The sequence below is a fragment of the Drosophila nasuta genome, chromosome 2L (assembly GCF_023558535.2).
Source record: "Drosophila nasuta strain 15112-1781.00 chromosome 2L, ASM2355853v1, whole genome shotgun sequence".
In the NCBI taxonomy this organism is placed as follows: Eukaryota; Metazoa; Arthropoda; class Insecta; order Diptera; family Drosophilidae; genus Drosophila; species Drosophila nasuta.
The window spans coordinates 10485264-10505044 of record NC_083455.1 but is presented as its reverse complement, the minus strand read 5'-3'; the positions used below and the strand labels follow the sequence as shown (position 1 = coordinate 10505044).

The window sequence follows — 19781 nt, the reverse complement described above, 5'->3', positions numbered from 1 at the left end:
TCACACTCCACAACAGAATAACATCAACAACAGTGACAACAACAACAGCAACAACATTACGGCATCGATTTGCAGCAGTTTTCTTTTGTTTGCCAATAACATTGAGTAATGTCCTTGTACCTGAGTATATAGAACAAACACATACACATACAACTACGAGGAGTGTTTATACATATACATATAGAAAGAAACGTGCGTAAGTCATTACGTCGCCAGTTTTGCTTACGTCGTCACTTGGCAACTGCGCAAACGTCAACTCACCGAACTGTGGCGAGCCGAGCCGAGGAGAAGGGGAACAAGTTCAAGTCTAAGGACATGCTAAAATATATGCAAGGACATCCAGCGACTCGCGTGAATAATGAAGACAGCAACGGCCAGGCCTGATTACAACTACAACAACCAGCAGCAAACTGCAATTGCAACAAGCGAAGCCAACTAAAGAGCCAAGCAGCTACAACGTCCATTTTCGTGCTGGATCTCCAGCGCGTTAAAGCGCGCCATTCAGGTGCTTAGAATAACCACAACCTCCCAACTGCATCTTCATGTTGTGTATTCTTTCTCCCTTTGGTTCTTATGTGTTCTTATTCATTTGTGTTCCGTCAATCAATCTATCAATCAATCAATCAAACAATCAATCAAGCAACGAATCAATCAATTAATAAAATTATTAATTAATCAATCTGTCAATCAATCAATCAATCAATCAATCATCTATATCAATCACAATCTTAATCACATGCCCGCCCTGCTTAAGCGAAAGTAAAACACTATTCAATTAACTATAATGCGCGATCGTCTTGCCTCGCTGATTGTGGTGAAGCAAGAGGCGGCGGCGTCGCTAAGCCACAACAACAATAACAACAACAACACTCAGTTTGGCAGTGACCAACTGTTGTCACACCAGCAGCAACATCAACAAGAACTGCAACAACATCAACAACAACATCATCAGCAGCAGCAGCAACAGCAGCAGGAACAACTTGCAACCATCAAAAGCGAATCCTTTTACGCTTTCCCGCCCTACGAGAGCAGTTTGTACTATGAAATCAACAACAATTCGTGCTACAGACAGAATTTAAATACAACTGCTGCTGTTGCTGCAACTGCAACTGCAACTGCAGTCGCTTTGCCCGCTTTGATTTATCCCTGTCGCAATCTATTCCCCGAGGGCTGTGATATTGGGCATTTGGGAGCGGGAGCGGGAGCGGGGAGTGCGGGAGCATCCTCCTGTCATCATCCGGGATATAGCAACAGTTGGCATAGCAACGGAATACACACGTGTATGTATCAGTCTTTCTCTCTGCGGTGTTGGTGTTGGTGTTTGTAGCTTAACGATGACGATGTCTACGCGGCGTATGCGCAATCTACGCAATATTACGCATTGCCAAATCGGACGTACAATTAAATGAATACTTTTGCGAAACACGCAAAGAGGAACTCTGCTCAAGTTCGACGCGACTTTGAGATACCTGTGACTAATTTTCAATTTAGTGTGACCAAAGCAACTAAATTTTGTTCTTTCGAAAGCATTCACAATATTCTTAATATCATATGATTACAACTGAATTATTATTTAAAAAGTATTCTTAAGTTCGATAAACAAACTAAATTTTTAAATAATAATATTTCATAACTTTGTAGCTCTATAGTCTAGAGTCTTAATTTTTAATGGATTTTGAATTTAGTGTGACCAAAGCAACTAAATTTTGTTCTTTCGAAAGCATTCACAATATTCTTAATATCATAGGATTATATCTAAGTTATTCTTTAAATCAGAATTCTCCAGAAAACAGACTACATTTTAAAATAATACTCATAAACAATTTTGTAGCTTTAGAATATGAATATGAATTTTGAATTCAGTGTGACCAAAGCAATTAAGTTTTGTTCTTTCGAAAGCATTTAAAAAAATTTGTAATAATTTTATGATTTTAGCTAAATTATTCTTGAAATTAGTATTTAAGTTCGATAATGCAGACTAAATTTTTAAAAACACTTCACATCTATAGAGTCTAGACTCTTCTGGTCCAAAGAATTTATATGAACATACTTTTAGAAGTCATATCTTGGCTTACCAATTAGTTATACCCTTTTCACCCTGAGTGTGGACCGGGTGTAGAAAATCTGTGAATGCACAAGCAACAGGCAAGTAGGCATTAAATAAATTGTTTACACGCCGCTTCGGGGAGACGACGACGCACAATGACGACATAAATTTGCATCAAAGGGGCGTCCCACAAACAGTAGAAAAAAAAATCCAAATAACACAAACTGCGACTAGTAAAATACATAGCGAAATATTTAGTAAATAATAGAAATATGAGTTTCGTCCCAGTTGTGCTGCCTGCTGCTTGCCTATACTTAATCTTTTTTGTTGCTTTCGTCGTTGGTCTCCTCCTCCCCTCCTGGCTCCCTGGCTTGCCACATGTTTGCCAGCGTCAGCAAAGCATCGCGAGTTGCAGCAGACGGCGACGCGAGGCAGCCACTGTGGCAGACGACGCGTCGGGGCAGCAAACAGAGGCTGAAGCAGAAGCAGAAGCAGAGGCAGAGGCAGCGACGACCTGACGCAAAATGATTTAAGGCCCACAGCGCACACGCACACACTTATGCATATTCATGCGGTGGCTGTGTGTTGTGTGTTGTCCACTGCACTTTTATTAATAAATCTATGAGTAGAGCAACAATTAAATGAGGCTATTTTTGAACTGTCAAACGGGTCTGCACAGCCTAAAAATACCTGAAGATGTAGCGAAAGTGTCCTTGAACACTTTGAGATACTTTAAAAAGAGTTGACTAAGTATATTTATATTTATAATTGTAATTTGTTATAAAAATGTTGTTTGAAATTGATCCTTTTTTTATTATTTGCTAAATTGTGGTATAAGAGTGTGTTCTTCATTTATTTAGTTATTTATGATGTAAAGCTGAAGATTATGATAGATGAAATGATGTAGGAAATATGTTGAATTATATTTATTTTTCTTTGGTAGTAAATAAATAATCTATAGACTAGTAAATATTATTATTATAGTCTAGTAAATATTACTATAAATTCCTTTAAAAATTCATGAGTAGAAATATTGTAATATCTTACATCAGAAGTAATCTCTTATATTCTTATAAAAATATTGAATAGCAATATAGTAATATCTTACATTCGAAATCGATTTCTTTATTGGCTAATTTTCACTTTCGACCTTTGCTAAGTGAAACTGCAGTTTAGCGTTATCGAAGCTATTGAGGAAAGCGAAGAGGTTTTAGTTTGATATGGTTAAGGCATACAGCACGTATACGTAATGCCAGCCAGCCAACAGCTTGTATGGTGTTATTGATTGGCAAGAGGTGCCGAATTGTGGCCAAGTGTGGCCCCAAAGTGGGCCGGCAACAGATGACAAACCATGACGCCAGCGACGCCATTAATCTGAATGCAAATGCAAAACGTTACACGTTACACGTTACAGCAGTTTCACGGTTTACACGCTGTTTACACGGACTGCAGGGCGCGTCATCGTTAGCTGTGTGTTGTGTTGTGTTGTGTTGTGTTTATCCCAAAACGAATTGCATGAACTTGAACTAAGATCGCCAGAAGAAAGAGAGACAGAGAGAGAGAGAGAGAGAGAGAGCAGAGAAAGTGATGAGGTGCGTCAGAAGTGCACTAGAAAATGATGGCATAAGTGTAGAGTGCTTATTATGCATATTCGAAATGTGCAGAAATGTTTATATTTGTGTCTGCGGACACCACGTGCTGATGACGTCGCAATAAAAGCCACAGGAATGAGACAGCATCTCTTGTAGTATGTAAAATAATCACGAGTCATTTTCGGTTTTTGGTTTTTCTAATTTCGTTTCGGTTTTGTTTTTATATATGTTTTCTCTGTTTCTTTTGGTGGCGTGCGAAATTCACTTTTTGCTTCTCTTCTATTATTTCAATTTAGAAAACATTTCTTTTCCGACAATTGCATAGAGATTTGAGCATAGTAAATAATACAATAATATGCTCATATATCAAACAATAACTATCGCCTCCTCGAATGCGTTTTGATCAAGATAAATTATGCGAGCTACGCGAGACAAACAATAGTTTTTGGGAATATTTGAATAAATTTTGGCTTCTGACCGCATTGGACACAGATTCGACTCTCCTCCCATTGTAATATTTTTTGCACGATCTTGTCATGCGTTTTCAAGTTGTGCTCTATTGTTGGATGCTGATGCTATTTGGTAACTCAAAGACGAAAACGAAGACGAAGACCAGTAGTCGTTGTTTTGCTTTTGCGGCATTGCGTTTGTTATGCGAACATGATTTATATTAGTTAAGGAAGTTTCGCAAAACTTTGCAACTCGATTAGCTATTTTTTTTCTTTAAAATCTTGAAAATAATTTATTAGCTAGTCAATTACGAGTGCAAAACTGATTATCGCACATTTATTCTATAAAACTATTACGTATTTGATTGTGATTAATCAACTGAATATGCTCTGTGGAATGACTAACAAAACTTTGAGCTCTAGACAACAGTTGATAGTCTTAATTGTTGATATAATATACTTAAATTTTACTAATGCCGTTAGCTTTTGGGAGTGCAAATCGAATTGTTTGCTCTACAATTCACACCTTGAAATCAACGCAAAAAGAGCTAATAACATTTGTTTCAAAGAAACTACTATATTTCGCATACATATCGAAGATTTGTATTTCCATGCGGCTTAGCTAATGATTATTACCCGACTTGAGACTCTCGAGACCCGGACGAACTGCTTAATTATTTGTGTTGATTTATGCGAATTTTGATAAGTAATGCAGAGAGTGAAGACTCCCTGACTGACTCTCTGACTGACTGACTGTCTGACTGTCTGACTGTCTCGCTGTTATTAGCCATTATTGTCTATAGCCAAATAGTAAAGACAACGATTGAAAAGCATCCATGGAACATTGGCGTCCAGCTTCGATTTGAGTTTCAGTTTCATTTGTTGTGGCACTCAACAATGGAGTTTTGTTTTTGTTTTATTATTTTTATTTTATTTTTTGTTTTGTTTTATTAGATGCGAGCCAACCTTAATGACGTAATAATTATGGACGGGATTGATTGTTTTTTATTAGGTTTTCTTGTCTGCTGTTGTTGCTGTTCAACTTGATTTTATTTTATGCGTTTTGTTAGCCATTATTAATTGGCATTGCTGTGCAACACTTCAATGAGCTCTTCAATTGGTTCACACGCTAATTCAGCCACGTTTTGTGCATTCTTAGTTCATCTGAAGTATCTCTAAATACGTTTACTTTATTTAATTTTAGACAATTGCCGCATAATTAGACAATAGGCGTCTGACACATTGTTCATGCATATCTTTCTCTCTCTCCCTTCTTAGCCCAGAATAGCAAGTGCTTCAATCGATTCCGCATAGTTTTCGATTTCGAATTTAATTACAGCATTACACTGCCTCGAGTTCAATGCACTGCTCTCAACCACTCGGATCACGCGGCGATGTCACACGTTGGCATGCTAAGAACTTTTGCCCGATCATTTCTCGCATTTCGCCGTTTCCGATAATCGATTAATCGACTGCACAGCACAGAACACAGCATTCATGGGAATGCAATTCGGCTGCAGCATCGCCACAGAGTTCAGCCATCAAAGTTTTTCCTCCGCGTGTTTTTGGGGTTTTTATTATATTGTTGATGCTGTGTTTTGTTTTTTTCCTCTTTTGTTGTTGTTTATTTTATTGGCTGTTGGTCAATTTGGCTGCTGGTCGCTGGCGGCGCATATGTAAACCTTAATTCGAAACTGATTGGATTGCTTTTAGTCGCAGTCGCAGTCGTTGCTGTTGTTGCTGTTACCTCGTTTCGTTTCGTTTATAACTAATTTTTTTTCCTTTTCCATTTTTCTTTATTTCTTAATTTTGTGGTGCACTTGTCTTTGGTTGGAGGTATAAAACCGATTTTCAATATTAAATACATATGTACATGGGAAATATTTTTTATTTTTTTTATTTTTGACTATAAGGAAAAGGAGTTATGGCATGGCTGCAGTAATCGAATTACAATAATAGACAAAATTTGTTTAGTATTTATAAAATTTATGTATTTTATTTATATTTCATCTTGTTTTTAAATATTGTAGAATAGCATTAAGTGTTTAAGGAAAAGTGTAGAAAGAAAAGTTTGTTCTTATCTTTTGAACTTTTATTTATAATTGTATTAACATATATTAACGCATTGTTAAATATTATAGAACCGTATTTAGTGCTGATTAGTGATTTGTTATCTATATTAAAAAAGGTTTCGTTTTCTTAAACTGCTGTTGACAACAAATTGCCAACTAGTTAAATTGCCATTCTCATTAATACGCGAATGGTATTTTATGTTATCGGTTTACGATAATGTCTATCGTTATGCCGCCCCCTCCGGTGCCTATCGATATCAGCAGCTTCTTGAGCCAACACTTAAAAATAGTTGCACAACTTGCAGCAACAACAATGAACATGTTCATGCAGCAGCGACATTCCTTCCGACTACGATTACTGTCAAATTCTTGCGATCAAACAAGCTAGAATTAAAACAAGAAATTACAAGTAAACACAGCGACACAAAAAAAAAAACGAAAATAACATGCGTGGCAACAAGCACAATTTGCTGTCTACATTTTGCTGGCTGTTTAAATTTACTATTTTAATTATTTGTTGCAAATGCGCCATGACGAATGCAATCAACTAAAAATGCCTCTCAAAAAAAAAAAAACCGAAAATACTGGGGAAATCTCTAAAGAAGCAACCGATAACAAGTTGCCTACCTGGGCTTGGCCCCCTTCGTGTTTTTTCCCCTCTGTCGTCGCTGTTGATTTGGTGTTGTAATGTGCGCTCAAAACCAAAGAAGTAAAAAATAAAATGTTTGTTAATCGTTGCCTGGCTGCCTAGAAGATTGCAATTCTTGTTGTCTGTCGGCTGAGGAAAATTTGCCAAACTAACAAGACGAACAACAAATTGTTGTTTTTGCAACTGCTGCGTTTGCCTAAAACTGTTATTTTATATGATTATTTTTGTTATTTTTTATGGCACTTATTTTGTATATAAGTGGTTACATACATTGTAAGCACCTACATACATATACATATATTTCGATGTGTGTGTATGTGTGTGTGATTGGCTTGTTTATTTCATGTTTTGGCGCCTAACTTGTTTGTTTGACGCTGTTGAAGATGCGATGCGATGCGATGCGAAGCGTTGACTTGATTGACACTCATTTTGTGTGGCTAAAATTACATAGCTAAGTTCGAAATGCAGGCTAAAATAAAGTACAGTGTTTGTTGCATATTATATTAAACGCCCTTTTTCCAGTTGTGTGCAACTATTTTTAAAGCCAACAACAACAACACAGAACAGAAGGGGCAGTAAAAATCGAAGAACTCTACGCTTTACGATGGCGTAATTTAAGCTACCACAAATACACATGCAAACAGCAGCGTATACACAAAAGTATATGCATGTGTATATGTGTGTGCGTTTCAATTCTACACTATAAATAGTCCACAGCCGTGTTGTGACGTCATTGACTATGTGACCAGCTGTAGGTCGGGGTCGCCATTCCAGTGTGTGTGTGTGTGTTTCTGTATATGTGTGTCGACAACAGCTGAAATAAAACGAAGGAAAAGTTAAACCCCCAAAGCGACTCGTGCCTCTCACGCGCGCTCTCTGCAAATGCTTTCAAGGTCGTTTCTCTTTACGCTCTCTCTCCAACTCTCTCCCTCTCCCTCTTCATCTGTCTCTCTCTCTCACTTGCTGCCCTGATGATTTCACACTTGCATGTTGTTGTTATGTGTAAATACAACACACACACACCTTCTTTTTGCACAGTTTCTTTTTTTGTTATGTGTTTTTGCTGTTACTTTGGTTTTTGTTACAAAATTAATGCAGGCTGCAGCAACGCCTGAGGTTAGGCAGCGTTTAAGAACTGCCTTGGCCGCCATGTTCTTAAGTTGAAGGCAACGCCGCTGCATTTTAAATCCATCGAGTCTGGCAACCTCTTCTCCTTCTATTTACATGCGTATGTATGGCAACTCCTCCTACATATTTACACAGACAGATGGCCACGCATACATACATATGTATAAACATATAACACGCACTTGAGCACACTTGTGACGTCCTTGGTTGAGTTCGCGGCTCCCCTCTGCTTCTCCATCGTCTTTCACTTATTTTTGTTGTCCTGCAGTGCGCATACACAAAGAAGTGGATCGATAAGCGTTGCCATGTGGCCAAAATTAAAAGTGATGACGTCAACGAGGAAGCGAGATAGCATCCTGTGTATATGAGACGACTGTCTGTCGTGTGTATTTCTACTTCATTTTCTATGTGTGTGTGAGCTCTCTGTTGTATACTCTCTTGCGCTATTAGTGGCAGGCACACACTGCGTATGCGTAATGCAGCGCATATCACGTGCATGCCACAAAACATAAACAAGTTTAATGTTGGCAATTAAACAACGCTTAAGATGTACATTTTTTTAAACACGTCAACATTAACAAAATACAGTAGCCAGACAAAGTTTATTTTATTAACGAACCTCGAAGAGTATTTTAATGAAGTATTGTCAACTGGACTTTTATTATTTTACTGGCATTTATTAGCGAATTCATCTGAAACTTTAAGGATACTTACTAAAAGTAAAAAGTGTCAATTCCAAGAAATTTATTCAATTATGGTTTACTTAATTTTTTATTAACAAATTATTGGAAAACTTTCAGAATATATAATTAATTAGTAAATGCTTTGTTGATATCAACTCAATTTAAATTTGCATTTGAAAATATTCAAAAATTGTTCGATTATTTAGAAAAAAGATTAAGAATCAATTGATTTATCTGTACAACTTATCTGGCATATATTATAAAATTGCTGTGAACTTTTTAGATTAGTTGAATGACATACAAAGTAATTTAGTTTTAGCAATAATTGCTTTATCAATTAAATAGTTGTGCAGTTCTCGAAATAATTGAACATTTTGATGGCAACTTTTGATTGAACAACACTTTTAAAATGAACATTCTATTCATCTCTTAACTGATAGCGATCTCTTGCGAGTAGCTTCTGCACTTTTTTGTGGTTGATGTAAATACCAAAGCACAGATCCCCAAAGATTTGTTGTCCGTCCGTCTGTCGCGATGGTCACTTCGTTAGCGCGAATGTTGCTTTGCAGTGTCGGTGGCAATAAGTGCATAATAAAACCAACAAAAATAGAAATAAAATCTCGAAAACGTTGTTCAAAAAAACAACAAAGATTGGCTTAATTAAAGCTAGAACAACAAGCAACGCAAGCAAGCGAACCAACGAACGATCGCATCTCATTACCAAGTCAAACATCGCATCGCACAATGTGACAAGATTGTCAAATAGCAACAAAGTGACATCAAGCACTCTATCGAATAGCTTAGATTGCAACACATGCTCACATATACATATATACAAGTATATATATAGTATATGTTCCATAATAACCTCCGTTTTTGCTTTTCGTGTGTCGAGAACTGCTTTGTCTTTAGACTACTTACCATAATTTGATGCTCGTTTGCCAGTGTTTGTTGCCATAAATTTGAATAAAGATGTTTAAAATTTAGAACATTGCAACTTTTTTGTGAACAATATAAATAACGGCAAAGACAGCCAGAGAAAGATAGCGAGAGTGCAAGTAAAAGTGAGAGTGAAAGAGCGAGAGAGATGCAACGATTTGTATTGTAGAAAGATGCGGACTAACGAGTCTCTCTTCTCTGTCTGTCTGACGAGCTCATTAGCATTGCTTTTGTTATAATTTGAGCACAGTTTCAAGCCAGTTTCATAATAATTTTCCTAGTTCTGTTTTAGTTGTTGTTGTTGTTGTTGTTGTATAATAAATGCAGAACGATCGCGACAACATTTCCTGTCGGCGATCTTCGATAGAATTTCGCCCAACTACACTTGGTGACCCTGAGGATCGTTATTCCAGACATCATTAATCGCATTTCGCAGATGAGATCGAGATCGTTGCAGAATAGCCTCGAATTATCGTCGAATCTTTGTGTGCAGTTTAGTTTATGACCACAAATGAAATCGCGTTAATCAAAAACACAAAAACTCCTAGATACAAAACTGGATCTATTGGGTTCGAGTTTCTTGATTCGCATTAAAGATGCTAAATTTAAACCAACTACCAAATAACACTTTAGCATAAGTTTTCGAGAATTTCGCTGATGCCGCTGTTAGCGAATGCACTTACAATTAATATTTCAAATCGAGAACAGGATGTTCAAAGCTCATTAAACGATAAAAGCCCATAAATGTGTTCAAATAAAGTTGCTTCAATATATTATATCTCTATCTGCATCGCTAGATGTATCTGTATCTGTAGATGTATCAGTATCTGACTGCCTGACTATGCTCAACGTTTTTATGAGAGACTGTTTGGTGTATCGTTAAAATGCTTAATGAGTATGCATCATATTACTCGTATTAACACACACCGCTGACCACAGAATGAGACAGCGTTGAAACCAAGCAATTTATGAACCAGCAAATGCTTATTTAAACAATTTAATTAATTGCATTTGCACTTTGCGGCTTTGCGAAGCAAATACTACACGAATAATTGAATTAAATCTGAAAAATATTGTCCGCTTTAATAAAAACATCAGCAAGTTGTACAGAGAGAAAATTAGTTGTATTTCGAATTTGAAGAACAGATTTCAATTTATTATTATTATAACTTTCTGCCTACAGACGTTTGACCGCCTGTCTGTCTGTCCGTCTATCGGTATGAACAATTATACCGCAGAAACTATAAGAGATACAGATATATATTTTTTTTCGATAGTACATATTATTTTTCTACGCAGATCAAATTTGTTTAAAAGTTTTGCCACGCCAAAAAATTATAGAAATTACTTATGAAATACTTGTGAGTAGCTAAAAACGCTTACTGCATTGTGTTCTTATTTACTTTGGTTGGTATATTTTGTTGTTTATACCGATATACCAAATATAGCCTTCAGCATATTTTTGTATATTTTCTGTACATTAATTCGGTATATTTTTAGAATATGGTTTTATTGAAAATGGGTAGCAACAATCTCTTTATCGAGCCCACTTGACTGTAGCTTTCTAACTTGTATACGTGGAATTTGGGTTAACTTGCAAATTAATTAAAATTGATAAATGCAGTTATAAAATATAGCCACAAATTATTTATTTTATTAAAAATCACATCGACATTACAAATCAAGATTTGTTTATTAGAGGATCAGTATTTTTGGGATGTCAACGAATCAAGCGAAACGAATTGATTTTATCTTGCTGTGTAACATTAACAGCCCGATTGCAAAATCGAAGCGATCGTCATTGGCTAGTGACTTGCGATGGCCTTGGCAGAGCACAGAATTCTCATATGCATTCTCGAATTGAGTTTGCTATTGCAGACGAGCTCAATAAAAAGCAACAGAATGTGAACAAAACGACCTAAAACACTTTGGACTGACCACAAAACCGCAACCAACTCGTCTGCTTCTCGACTGCTGTTGACTGTCTGCGCGATTGGACAAATGCAGCAATCAGCACCTTTAGATTTACTTGAAAGTCTAAAGAACACCTTCACTTTTGTCGCTGAGAGTGCACACAACTTGGGGGGAATCCATCAGTAATTCCCCAAGGCGTTGTATATCTCTTCTAATTAACAGAATTCTTGCCTCATTAAAGCGACTTAATTATCCCAAAGTTAGCTTAGCTGAGTTTAACAACTGGAAAGGGAGAGTTTTTGATCTCGCTGACAAAGCAATAAAAGTGTGTTTTATTTTAGGGCTATTTCGATTTATTTTTAGCACATATGCAACAGGTTGGCAGCGCTGTAACAGAAGAATCTGGCAACGCTAATGTGCCTTGGTCCCGCTTCTTCAAGCTTCATTTTGTAGTTTAATTGATCTACCAACTAATGCTGCTCTGCTCTGATTCATCTTTGGTTTATTTTTAGCGAATATTTAACAGGTTGGCAGCGCTATAGTAGAACAATCTGGCAACCCTGGAATGCCTTGTTTTTCAGTTCCTACTTTTTTAAGCTTCCCTTTCAATTTCAATTTAGCAATTAATGTTGCTCTGCTCCGATCATCTTTGGTTAATTTATAGCAAATATGTAATAGATCGGCACCTCTGTTATAGAACAATCTGGCAACGCTTAGCAAATATGTAATAGGTTGACAGCGCTGTAGTAAAACAATCTGGCAACCCTGGAATGCTTTGTTTCTCTGTTCCTGATTTTTCAAGCTTCGCTTTCGAGTTCAATTCAGCAATCTGCTCTGATTCATCTTTGGTTCATATTTAGCAAATATGTAATAGGTTGGCAGCACTGTAATAGAACGATCTGGCAACGCTTGTGTGCCTCGTTCCTCCTCAAGCTTCCCTTTCGAGTTCAATTTAGCAATTAATGCTGCTCTGCTCTGATCCTCTTTGCTGATCTTTGGGGCAATCCCTGAACCAAATATTTGCTTAACAAACAAAAGTAAAGCATGACGTTTGCGCCCAGTTTTTGTTTTTATGTTTGGTTTTATTCAATTTGTTAGACCTTTTGGCTTTCTGACTTGCCTAGTTAACGCTCGACGTCGCGCAGCTCGCTGACAATTGCCAGCGGAATTGGAATCGGAATCGGAGAGTTGCAATTGGAATTGGATAATGAACGATGCTTTGTGGACTGTGGCAAATTCTTTTGTGTGCTGTCTCGAACGCGAGCTCGGCTTTAACATTGAACTTTTTGTGCAGCAACGACATATACTACGTATCTACTAGTTACAGATACCGACTCCGATTCCCACAGCATCGAATGATTTATGGCTGCAAAAAAATAAAAATACAAATAAAAAGAGAGAAACAAAAACACAAACCGTATGTAAAAAGGCATAATAAAAGGCATTTTGTCGATAGCCAATCGAAGCATTGCGGATCTAACGGATGAAACAAGAACCTTGTTGTGCATTTAACACGCCACTCAGTTGGCTAGAGGTAAAAACTACACACCTCCGACTCGGAGACTTCATCAGACATCCGACATCAGACATCAGGCAGCCGATTGAACAGCGCCAACACACAATACAAATAAATAAAATGCGATGAATTATGGGGCAAGTTGACTGTGATTTTTTTCTCCACTTCACTTCGCTTCTTTCGTTCGCTCAGCTTGACGATCGACTGTGTTGATCAGTTGATCAACTGATCGACTGATCGAGCCATCACTTGCCGGCAATTGTGCATCGATCAAACGGAACGGAAAAACAAGACCTTGGTGGCCAAAAGAAATGCGTGCAAAGTTTTGTTACAGTCAAATTTTTGGTGGTAGACCAATTAAATTTAACATCTACCCGGCTTGTATGATCGAGAAGGGTATGATGATGATTTATGAACTGCAAATTGAAATGAAATGAAATGCTGATGAAAGTATAAGATAATCTAAGCTGAAGTCTAGACTTTTAATACAGCAAATAACAACCACATTTCAAACTATTTCTTAGAATCAATCAAATAACAAATAGCCTAATTAACGCATATTTAAAAGCCGAGCACACTCAACTGTTTGCTTTCTTACTCGTTTTCGATTGTGGGGATTCGATGTCGATATCTTTGCCATCGGCTTGCCCCTACGTGTCGTATACGTTATGTGAGATTCGAATTCCAATTCCAATTCGTTTTAAGATTCGTTTCTCGCGTGCTGACGTCCAATTGCCACAGTGTTGTACAATTAGCATAAATTAAAATTGGTTTACGGCGCAACATTTCTGCGATGACACACTGCAATGTCGACTGCGACTGAGACGGCAATAGACCAATATATAGATGGAGATGTGAGTCTGAAACCGAGAGTGAAATAGCAAAATCAAAATACAGTTGGTTCGCTTTTGGACGCGTCTCCGTATGTGTTGTTCATATGATGATAATAATGATGATGAGAGTAAAAGTGATAGAACCGGTTCGATGCTTGGACGCGCTTTATTCTATTTCTATAGTTATCCGCTAAATTTATGACCACTGTGATCTTAGAATCGAACGCAGCGTCAGCTGCCTTATAAAGCCCCGCACAACGGCAGAAACTTTATATAAAAAAGACAGCACAACAAAATAAATAAATAACAACGATACAATGTTGAATAAGCACTTTGCGCATGCGCTGCGTCTTTTGGCTTGATATATTATCTGTGTAGGAATCAAAGGGGTGCATTGATTGCAGCTATTCAGTTATTTTACTGCAACTTCGACAGTCTGGCAACGCCGTGATGCTTCTGAGAGGAGGCGCGTCTGTTGCTCTCTCACGATTGCTGTTGACTATTATCCAGTAGAACCTTAAAAGCTGCCTTGACTTTTCATTAAGATAAAGTTTAAGAGAACTCTACTCTTTATTTAAAATTATTAAAAAAGTGTTGAACAGAATTTGAGTTCAAAAGCACTTTAAATTTCTTTCAAATATATTCAGACTAATTTTGGTTTCTTGTGTATAATTTGTTATAGAAATAGTTTATATAAATATATAATATTAGGTTAAAAGAAATTTTAAATTTGTTTTCAATTTAAATTCTTTTTTCTTTTTTTTTAAATACTGACAAATTTGTCATATTTATTCTTTAGAAGGAATATGTATAGATACATTTTTAAAACAAAGCTGAGGAAATTTGTAAGTAATTTTGATTTAAATTTAATCATCATTAACCACTTGCAATTTCTTAAAAATCTTTTCTAAGGGTATCTCGCTGTCGAACTCTTTACTTGCATCTACTGGATTAATTATTGTTTTGTTCCATAACTGTGCTTTGTCGCTTCTAAAAATGTGTGCGTGAATTTTTGGTCAACGTTTCTTTTTGCCGCTAATGTGGTGAGCAAATAAAAGATTCACATACAGCGACGTTGATTTGACTAAATTTAGCACAAGCTACTGGCTTTGGCTTTGCTGCCTGGCTGCCTGGCTGCATCAAATTGTAATCAATTTATAAGTCGGCTTTGCTGCTGTCATGGGAAACTGATGCAGAGATCATCAACAGGTTTTCAAGTTGACCAAAAAGTGCTGAATGTAAAATTCGTCTGTGCTCGAGCTGCTCGATGAGCTGTCAACGGTCATACATTAGATGCATTTATTTTGTTTTTTCTTCTTTTCGCTTGCTTGGATACCCTGCATGAAGAGATTGATGGCATAGAGAGGAAAAAAACCAAAGAGTTTCTTAGCATTGAAACGGTTGAGTGAAGAGTAGAGTAAAGTATAAAGTATAGTTTAGAGTAGTAAAGTATGAAGTATAGTTTATAGTATAGAAATTATAGAGTATAGTTTAGTATAAGGTATGGTATTGTATAGTATTGTATTGTATAAAGTATAGATTAGAGTAGTATTGTATAGTATTTTGAGTATAGAGTAAAGTATAAAGTATAATTTAGAGTATAGTATAGTATATAGAATAGTATTGTATAGTATAATGTAAAGTTTAAACTATAGTTAAGTATAAAGTATGGTATTGTACAGCAGAGTTCAGTATTTTGAGTATAGAGTATAGTATAGTATAAAATATAGTATTTTATAGTTTAGAGTATAGTATAGTATAGAGTATAGCAAAACACTTCTATGATTGGGAATTAAATTTGTTAAATTATATATTAAATTTTTAATATTTAAATTTATCAATAGTTAATATTTAATTTAAAAAACAATTCTTCTTTGCTCTCTTCACATTTTTGCTTAACGAACAATTCTTAAAATCTGCATTTTTCTGTTTGATTTTCACTCATCATTTTTCTCTCTGTCTACATTAAGTTTTTTAGGACACAGCGCAATCGAGTTTGGATGGTGTTTTCATGTTGTAGACTTATTTTTGATTGCATTGCATTTGGTTGCAGCCGCTTTTGCTGAGTTTCCCAGACAAATTAATTGTGTAATTAAAATAGCGCTTCGCCATCTTTGGCCAAAACGCATATGGCCAAAAGCTTCCTCATCGTCCTGGCTGAAATCGTGACTCGTCGTCTGCTGAAATCAGTTTGCGATCTTTTCACTGCAATAATGCATATTAAAATGCCAAGCTAATTGTTATTATAGGCAACCCTTGCCTCCTTGATCGCCCCCTCTCTTGATTTTTAGATGCTGCTTCTGCTGTTGCAGTGTCCGGCAATTAAGTAATAGACACAAATAGACAAAACTTTAGTGGCAACTGCAACGTTGACTCTTTGCACTTGCGTGTTGAGATGCCACCAGCAATTGCAATAACAACAGCAACTTGCATTCGATGGACAAATTTTTATGCACAAGTTGCAACAAGTGGCAAGTTGGTGGCGGGGAGGGAAAGGGAAGCGGTGTCCCTGCAACAAGTCGAGGCGTCGCTTCTCGTTGTCGTTGTCACTGCCTATTAATTATCGCCGAAAAAACCAACATAGTTAACCGCTGCTGAGGATAGTTAGATACAACAACAAAGCCGTGGAGAGTGGAGTGTGGAGTGTGGATTGTGGAGTGTGGATTGTGTGTGTGGGTGCAAGTTAAAGTTGCAGTTAGAGTTCGACTGTAATGAAAATAAATACAACGGCTACGTCGTTGCCTAACATTTGTTGTTGTTGCTGTACTGTCAGCTTCTTGGCAATCGCGTATTTCCCCTCAGCCAGCCCCTCAGCCGAAGCAACAATTTGAGCTGCCGTTAACACAGTTTGCAATTAATTTGTACAAACGTCTGCGAGTGCTTAAAACATACATAAGAACTCTAGCTCAACACGTATACGCCATGTTGTTTCTGCACAATTAACTGCTGTGTTTATGAACCGATCAAGTTCAAATATTTGAGCCAGACACTGTCAAAAAAGTTGAGTACTCATCGTTTGTGGAAGGCAGAAGAGGGTGTGGAGTAAAGTTCTTAATTAATTTGAAAGGGTAAATAATTAATGTTTGAATGTTCGGTGAATCGAGATGATTCTAAGAGATTGAAGGATGTTACTAAATAATATATTGCATTAAATTGCATAAATATTTGTATTTAAAATTTTTTAAAATCATAATTTTGTTGCATAAAAGCGTACCAGAAAAGTTAAAAGAGTAGGTTGTAGGTAAATATTGTGCAGAATAAAACGCTTAGCTGACTCACCTTCTTGAAGATAGAAAATTGATTGTATCCCAAAAATTCTTTTATTATAATATTACAAAAATGCAGTTTAATAATGTTAAAGCACTTATCTTTAATGTGCAGTTAGGTGTTGTGGCACTTAAGAACAGTATAATGCTTTTGCAGTTTACTAAGAATCATTGAAGTTTTCGCAACAGTCAGCTTTGCTGGCATATTTTCCTGGTAAACTACTTTCATAGCAATGAGCTTTGCTTACTCCTGTCAAACTACCATCGTAGCAGTCAGCTTTGCTGTCAATTTACTCCTAGCAAACTTCTATTGTAGCAGTCAGCTTTGCTGTCAATTTGCTCTCAGCAGACTTCTATCATAGCAGTCAGCTTTGATGGCGCTCAACTCTTCGCAGCAGTCAGCTTAGCAGGGGGGCTTGCGCTGTCACGATGCTGCCACTGCCCTGAGTGGCCCTGCCATCTGTTTTGGCTGCGAAGACAATGGCGACCGGCGACCTAAGTGTATTATTCGCATAATAAAACAATTATGGCAAACTTGCTCGCAGCATTAAGATCACAAAACGAAGCAAAACGAAAAACCAAAACATGCCGAGACCTTTGAAATATCGATGGCAACGTTGTCGTCGTCGTCATCGTAGTCGTAGTCGACAAAAATTTATCACACCTTAGTTAACCCGCGACACCTTGCCGTAAGAGATGTAAGACGGGCCTTTTTACGCCTTGGAATGTGCCCGAAGAATTGCAAACACTGACTGCAGCAATAAGTTAATAGTTCGATTTCTGGGCAGAGGCGATGCCAGCCAAAGCAGCACAACTGAAACTGAAACTGAAACTAGGAGAAGCGCCGCTAAGCTAAAAAAAAAAACAAATCCAAAAAACAAAAAAAAACTGAAGACTGAAGACTGACAATATAAAAGCGAATGAAAAAGAAGAAAAAAAAATAGAAAAATACAAAGCTCGTCTAATAGCTGAAACTGTAAGCTTGGCTTTTGGGTGCGTTCCATGAACTCCACGATGTTTGTGTGTCAGCCGGCGTGCCAGACAACGACACCAACAACGACAGCAACAACAACACAGCATCGACTTCGACTTCAGCTTCAACTTCGACGAGTGCTAATGATGTAGCCAGAGTTTTGGCCACATGATCATGATCATCATGATGATGTTGCCAAGAGATTTCATAGCTGCTGGCTTCGTGTGCTTCATTATTGATTTAATAACCGTCTTGAAGACACGTTTAAACTGCACTCAAAGCGTGTGCAGCAAGTTGAAGCTGGAGCTCTGTTCGGTGTTCGGTGTTCGCTGTTCGTTGATCGCTGTTTGGTGTCTTGCTTTAGCTTAGCGCTTTTGTTGCCAAGCCATGCCTAGGATGAGATGATGCCATGAATTCCACACCAAAAAGCCCCCAAAACAAAGTTGTAACAACGACAACTACAACAAAAAATTGAAACCATGCCATGAGACACAACTGCCAGCTATATAATGTGGATATGGGAAGTGGGATGTGCAGCAATGATGATGATCATGTTTAATGCCTTTTTGTTGTGTTTATCATTTTCATAACTAGCCAAACTCTTGAGCTGAACAACGAAGAAAGCGCGACTAAAAGATACTTGACTTGATTTTTAGCAGGGATTGCACAAGTCACTATATAAAGTATATATATATATAGTAATATATAAATTGGGACAACATAAAATTAAAAGGAAAATACAAAAACTTAAATATATTATAAATAGAGATTTTAATTTCATAATTTATTCAAAATTGTGTTTATAGAAATGAAAAAGTTACCTTTGAATTCGAAGAGAAGTATCAGCAACTAAGATTAAAAAACAACCTATCTCATTCTTTATTATACTATTATATTCATAGATATTTAGAAAATTAGTCTAAATATTTGATAAAATATATTTAATTTATGACTTTACTTTACTTTTATGAAATTTTTCCCAATTCTCTGAGATTTTAAATTCAAAATTTCGCCCTCTGCTTCTTCAACACTTTTCATTATTTCACTTGCTGATCATACCCTTCCTCCCCATTAAGTGCCGGGTATAAATACATACATCTAGTCATCGTACTATGTGGATAATGGGCATGGCTATCTATATAGGCACTTAGCGATACATTAGGTAATTTTTAGTTGTACCGTCTGCAATGCCAAATGTTGTGGGGGCGTCTCAGGCTCAAGCTCAGCGACACCGCATCGACCACAGCCTCTGAGACTCACACTCACTCGTTGCATGGCCTTTGCAGCCACTCGAATGACTTGATGAAAGCCGAAAAGTGAAAGAGTTGCTCAAATTGTTGAGCTTCACTAATGCAAAATCAAATAAATGGCAAAAAAAAGATACGACACTGTGCAATATTAAGCTAACAACAAGTTAATCAACAGTTTGTGGAAAAATCTATTATAAAAAAAGTAGTTATTAAATCTGTGTGTCGATTTATCTAAACGTTTGCAGAAAATATTTGCGATGCTATAAAATATTTATTTATTTATTTATTTACATGTTAATTATTATACAAAATAATATGATAACTAAAAGAAGCGAGTGCTAAAAAATATAAAATATTCAGCATTGAAAAATGTTCATAAAAATGGTGAAAATTGCTTTTTTATTATTTTAAGCGAAGTTATTATTATTTTTTAAATTAATAGCTCTTTTTATTTTATTCAATACTAAAAA

At 36.7% G+C, this 19781-nt stretch overlaps 1 protein-coding gene across 2 annotated transcripts in view; it reads left to right on the top strand.

Annotated features, from left to right (window-relative positions):
* The first annotated feature begins 397 nt into the window (after positions 1 to 397).
* The window catches only part of LOC132795673 (probable nuclear hormone receptor HR38), a 34604-nt gene continuing 15220 nt past the window's right edge, over positions 398 to 19781 (top strand). The window contains exon 1 of one of the 2 annotated variants that reach the window (XM_060806543.1): positions 398 to 505. Coding sequence is in view for 1 of the 2 variants with exons in the window: in XM_060806534.1 (XP_060662517.1) it covers positions 785 to 1280 (496 nt within the window). In the remaining variant the exon portion in view is untranslated. Of the gene's footprint in view, positions 506 to 691; positions 1281 to 19781 lie in introns of those variants that run through there. The other variant, XM_060806534.1, reaches the window with a different exon arrangement.